The sequence below is a fragment of the Triticum aestivum genome, chromosome 3B (assembly GCF_018294505.1).
Source record: "Triticum aestivum cultivar Chinese Spring chromosome 3B, IWGSC CS RefSeq v2.1, whole genome shotgun sequence".
In the NCBI taxonomy this organism is placed as follows: Eukaryota; Viridiplantae; Streptophyta; class Magnoliopsida; order Poales; family Poaceae; genus Triticum; species Triticum aestivum.
Genome location: NC_057801.1, coordinates 432,948,280 through 432,954,178, shown reverse-complemented (window position 1 = coordinate 432,954,178; position 5,899 = coordinate 432,948,280). Strand labels below are relative to the sequence as shown.

Here is a 5,899-nt window from a genome sequence, read left to right as displayed (position 1 = left end):
AAAAAAAAACAGCAGAAAGGGAGCAGGGTGATAAATTTGGTAAGAAAATGCAGTTAAGTAACCAGCTACTAGAAGACAATCGTGTGTGCATGTGCTTCAGGGCATCTATACGCCAGCCAAATCACTCTTCTTTTCATCTTGGCAGAGACTCTAAAACCATATTGGTGACAACTCGAAGCAAAGTAATGATATCTCTCCATCAGTCTCACATTTCTTATGCTTCTGTAAGACCTGAAACAAATATTAGCAGGGTTTAAAATCTCCGAGTGCAATCAAGAGTTTAAAATCACTAGAGTAAAAACAGAAATTACCATGGTTAAGAAGATTTGCTATTTCAATTGCATACGTCCTGGTCAAATTCATACCAACAATCACCCATGGGAAAATCTTTTGGCTCCCACCAAATTAATTTATACTCCCCTCTGTAAACTAATATAAGATCTTCTAGATCACTACTTCAGTGATCTAAAAGATCTTATATTACTTTACAGAGAGAGTAACATAGATTGTTCAAGAGTGAACTTCCATTTATGTGTCCGGAGCACATGGACAATGTCAAAACGAAAACAATTCAGGACTTTTTTTTTGACAGAAAAAACAATTCAGGACTTGAGTCTGCCCAGGTTGCACTTTGTAAATTGGAATGCTGATGTATTTTATGGGTGTTTCTTAAGTTAAATGCAACAGAATTATAGTCAAGAAATAATACAGTGTACAGTGTTTCTCATTGCAAAAACACCTCTTTTCACATTAGAAGCTCTCAGGAATATATATTTACAAACAGAATCAATGAGCGTAGTCCTACATCAGAATTTAGAAAATCTCTTGAAAAGAAATGGCAACAATTAATTTACAACAATCTGCTCAAGTTTTCAATAAAACCAGTTGGGGCAATTTATCAGACACAAGGAAACATTGAAAAAACTTGCCAAGGTTCTCAAACATAAGAAGAAAATGCAATTAGGAGATGCAAAGCAACACTCGCTAAAATTAACCACTCAATCAAGCTATCATATAAGGTAAATTATTTGGTAAATCTGATAAGAGACCGAAATAGGTTCAGTACAACACAACCCAAGGAACTGGAATACGAAAGAGTGTATCTCTTAACACAGACCAAGCATAGATAAAAAATTGGCTGAGATAAGAGATAACATGGGAGCAAAAATTTAGAGCTTGTCCTCAAATTCGGAGAGAGGGGTCATCTGTTCTTTCAACCCTTTCCTCTTGCGGATATCCATAACCAGCTGCGCCGCCTGTGATCCTGCCTCCAAAGGATCAGCAGACATCATGTCCCAGTGATCAAACACACACTGCGGGAAGGCCTGGCCAGATGTCGCAGCCCTAAGTGTGCCGGAGAAACCAAAGGACTCGATAACAGGGAGGTACGCCTTGATGTTGTAAAGTGGGGTACCAGGCCTCTGCATCTCCTCGAACACGTGCCCTCTCTTCTGGTTAAGAACACCGTAGATGCCACCAAGTGCATTCTCAGGCGCCTGGATCTCCACCAGGTACACAGGCTCGAGTAACCTTGGCTTAGCTGTGAGCTGAGAAGCATAAATGACCCTTCTAGCCGTCGGGATGACCTGACCGCCACCCCTGTGAATAGCATCTGTATGGAGAACGACGTCACAGACCTCAAAGCAAATACCACGCATGTTTTCCTCTGCCAATGCCCCTTCTTTCGACGCCCACTGGAAGCCAGCCACAACGGAGTCCTTGATTTCGTTCAGATACTGTACTCCCTTGCACATATCAACAACCATATTCGGCCCAGTGGTCTCGGGTCCAAAGCACCAAATCTTCTTGGCAAGATCCTTGTCCCAACCAAACTCCTCAGACAGAACCTTGGAGCGCACCTTGGGATCATCGCGTGGGCCGATGCGGCCATCGTCAATGGCCTCGGCCAGCCCTTCCTCCATGGGACGAGCTTCCATGTAGAGACGGTTGTGCTTGTTCGGGGACTTGCTCATCACGGTGCGGCAGGACTTCTCAAGCACGGTCTCACGGAAAGAGACAACAGGAGGGGAAACAATAATCTCAGCACCACCCATGAAATCCTCCTGCAGATCCTTCAAACAAATTTCAAGGTGCAGCTCTCCAGCTCCAGCAATGATATGCTCGCCAGACTCTTCCATGGAACACACAACCATAGGGTCAGACTTCGCCAGGCGCTTCAAGCCTTCCACAAGTTTGGGAAGATCGGAGGCAACCTTGCACTGGACAGCAACGCGTACAACAGGGGATACAGAGAATTTCATTGCCCTGATTGGGCATGCATCAACCTCCTTCTCGTTTGTCAGGGTAGCATTCTTTGTGATGAACTGGTCCAAGCCAACCATAGCAACAGTATTACCACAAGGAACATCGTCAACAGACTCTTGCTTCTTCCCCATCCAAATAACTGTACGCTGGACACTCTTCACGTACAGATCCTTCTTCTGGCCAGGAACATAGTTTGGGCCCATGATCCGGACCTTCATGCCAGTTGCAATTCTCCCAGAGAAGACTCGGCCAAACGCAAAGAATCTGCCCTTATCAGATGCTGGAATCATCTTGGAAACATAGAGCATAAGAGGACCTTCTGGGTCACAGTTTCTTATAGCAGTTGCATAGACATCGTCAAGGGGCCCCTCATACAAGTTCTCTACACGATACTTCTGTGCTTTCGAAGGAGAAGGAAGGTGGAATATCATCATCTCAAGTAGAGCTGTACTTGCTGGCAGCCAAGTCTGCATAACACGCTTCATTAAAGGCTTGCCCATTAGCTCCTTCTCATCAGCCTTCATGGTCACACCAAGCTTCTGTAACATAGGCCACAATTTATCCTTCTGGTCATTCATGCAGGTGTTGATTATTTGCTTGATTGGATCATAGCAGAACTGAACAAAACCTCTCTTGCAAGTAGGAGAGCCCGTGTTCTTGTTGGTCCACTTTTTCGTGGCTGTGTCAAAGAAGTTCTCACCCCAAAGCCTCTCCATCATTTTAGTTTCATCAACTCCAAACTTGGAGGCATACATCTTAGCAAAGTTCGTGAGAGTAAATGCCCATCCATGTAAACCAGCAGAGAAAGCAACAGTTCCCTTCTCTGGGTAGACTTGGACATCACCAAGTTTTGCATCTTCATATGTTGCCATAATGACATTGGCGTTCTCAATGACACGGGAGAAAGTCTGGTAAGCTTCCTCGCCATCAACCTGAAGCTCAAGGAAGCACCTGTCCATCTTGTTCACAGTAAGGACAGGCCTAATCCTCTCACCAAGGGCTTGGCGAAGCACAGTTTCAGTTTGCACACAGACACCCTCAATACAGTCAACCACCACCAAAGCACCATCAGTAATACGAAGAGCAGCTGTGACTTCTGAAGAGAAATCAACGTGCCCAGGCGAATCTATAAGGTTGATCAGGTATTCATTCCCATCTCTCTCGCCCTTATAAGCCCTGAGTGATTCATCAGTCATCTCATAGAAAAGAGATATACCCGTGGATTTGATTGTGATACCACGTTCTGCTTCATCTGCACGAGTATCAGTCATGCGGACGTCACCTGCAACTTCTTGTGCAATAATCCCAGCAGCTGCCACCAGAGAATCAGTAAGCGTAGACTTGCCTGCCATAAGTAAAAACCATGAACATGGTCAAAAACATGAAATGTAATTACAGTGCACACTCTTAATATTGAACAAGAAACGGAGCGCTAAAACACCATAAAGATAGAGCACAGTCGAAACATTGACCCACGAAAAGGAGAGTACATAAATGTTGGAATTCAGGGATTACTAACAAGATTAAATTTCGCAAAATAAATAAATAACAAGATTAAAACAAAAACAAACAGGAGAGACAACAAAATGGCTTGATGAGCACACATGATCTACTGAGATTAAATTGCATAACACAACTATGCAGTAACACAAAATACAACCAACACATATTGAAATAATCACCCATTTACTTCAGGACAATACAAAAATAGCTTTAAATCCTGGATGATCAGATCCTTAAAATGAAAGGAACAAACAGGTTATCCATTGAATTTTACTTTACTGTGCACAATCATGTTTAAGCTAGTATTTGGTCAACGTCATATGGATTGCAATTTTCAGGATGAAAATACAATCTGACAGCACAAATGTAAACGAGCTATATTATGCAATTAAAATATCACAGCAATCTAAAAATGGGCATGTGTTCTAGGCTTCTAGCAAAACAAGAGACATCATGAACAAGCTACAAAGAATCAATACAAAGAAAATATATGAGCAGAAATATACAATCTGAGAACAGAAATATAAACAAGCTATGCTGTGAGATAAAATATTTCACAAGTCTATGCTGAGCAACTATTCATACAAACAAGAGACAATATGAACAAGCAAAAAGGGATCAACCCCCATAGATAACATATGAATAAAAACATCAAATACTTGTGCAACCCAAGCAGTAACCTTTCCAGCACATACCATGGTCCACATGAGCAATAACAGACATGTTGCGAATATTATTTTGCTTGTCCATAATGATGCGGAGTCCTTCTACTGTGAATTTCACCATCTTGACTGCTTTTGATTATCACAGTACAAATATAAATTCCTGTTCAAAAGTAGTAACCAAGTTAGAATCCATGTAATGACTAAGATTAACAGTACTAAGAAGATTACTGAATCACCCCAAGGTAGAAATGACAGTCCTAACCAGATTTGGTAGCTCCTATGTTTGTATACATAAGTGCACAGAGGTAAGCAGAGCATGGAAAGAGAAAATTCTGCAGACATGGTAAAAAAAATCAAAGCACAGGTTGAAAACAAGGACATCAATATAATGCAAGCCAGTTGAGACTTCAGTCTATATTAGATTCTGCATGACAACTAAGGTAAATGTTGTAACATTAAACATTTCGCAGAATAATGAACTTTAGACTGCAACACAAAATATCCTTATTTACATAGCAAGAGATCGTAAATCAGAGAGTAGAGATAACAGAAAACAAAGCCTCGGAAAAAAAAATACCCAAGATTGCCATGACAGAACTAAACGAAGCTCTTGTATCAATACAAGAAAGAGAAGGAAAACAAAGATTGTGTATCTAGTGAATCGCATGAATCAGTAGCATAATACTGTAGTAAACAGAACATAAATCTCTTAATAAACGGAACACATATTCATGTCACTCTGCAGAAACTTATGGCCCTGCGGAAACAATACATGTTCGAATGCTTAACATAATTTAAACTTTGCTACTGGAAACAAATTCGAATGTAAAATACGTAGCACCGAAAACGTTTCAACAGAACGGCATTTATATCGCATCAGACGGTAAAATGCATCAGGGAGAAAAATCTAGGGCGTGTTTTGTGATACAAAAGATACATCTACCAGAATTAGATCGGCATTCAGCACGAGACCATTACTTGTACCTACTACAAATAATGTTAAACTATTCCACGGGAAGAACAAGAACCCTTGCGAGCTGGACCAAAACCACTCAACACAACACACGGACGATCTACAGGGAATTGATCGATCGAGCACAAGGATGTTGTCTCACCTTGAGGATCCCCCTCGCTATCAGGAGGAATGAGATGAGGACAGCCCTGGAGGATGAAGAGGCGCGGCCGCGGCGCCGAGCGAAGGCGCAGGAGAAGGACCTAGGCGATCCCCCTGTGGCCAGTGCGCTGTGGGCTACCGGGGGTTGCGGCCTTTGGGTGGTTTTATTGGCTGCGTAGTGACGGCGCTGCGGGAAAGGCGAGCGAATCGTGGCTGTCCGTGCGGCAGTGTGGCGAGCGACGCCGTTCGATCTGCACCAAGGAAGGGATAGTTCGGAGAATGCGCGGTGGACTTGTTCCGAGCTGATTTCTGGGCCGCTCTTCCATCTCTCTCAAAAAAAACTTGGCCCTTA

The 5,899-nt window shown here is 42.6% G+C and overlaps 1 protein-coding gene across 1 annotated transcript; it reads right to left on the bottom strand.

Moving 5' to 3' along the window:
* Positions 1-1,008: 1,008 nt before the first annotated feature.
* On the bottom strand, positions 1,009-5,698 carry LOC123070221 (elongation factor 2). Its single transcript, XM_044493303.1, has 3 exons — positions 5,549-5,698; positions 4,464-4,593; positions 1,009-3,610 (listed from the first exon to the last, which is right to left on the bottom strand). The coding sequence occupies exons 2-3, from the start codon at positions 4,552-4,554 to the stop codon at positions 1,170-1,172; spliced, it is 2,532 nt and encodes an 843-aa protein (XP_044349238.1). The 5' UTR covers positions 4,555-4,593; positions 5,549-5,698; the 3' UTR covers positions 1,009-1,169.
* Between the last annotated feature and the right edge of the window lie 201 nt (positions 5,699-5,899).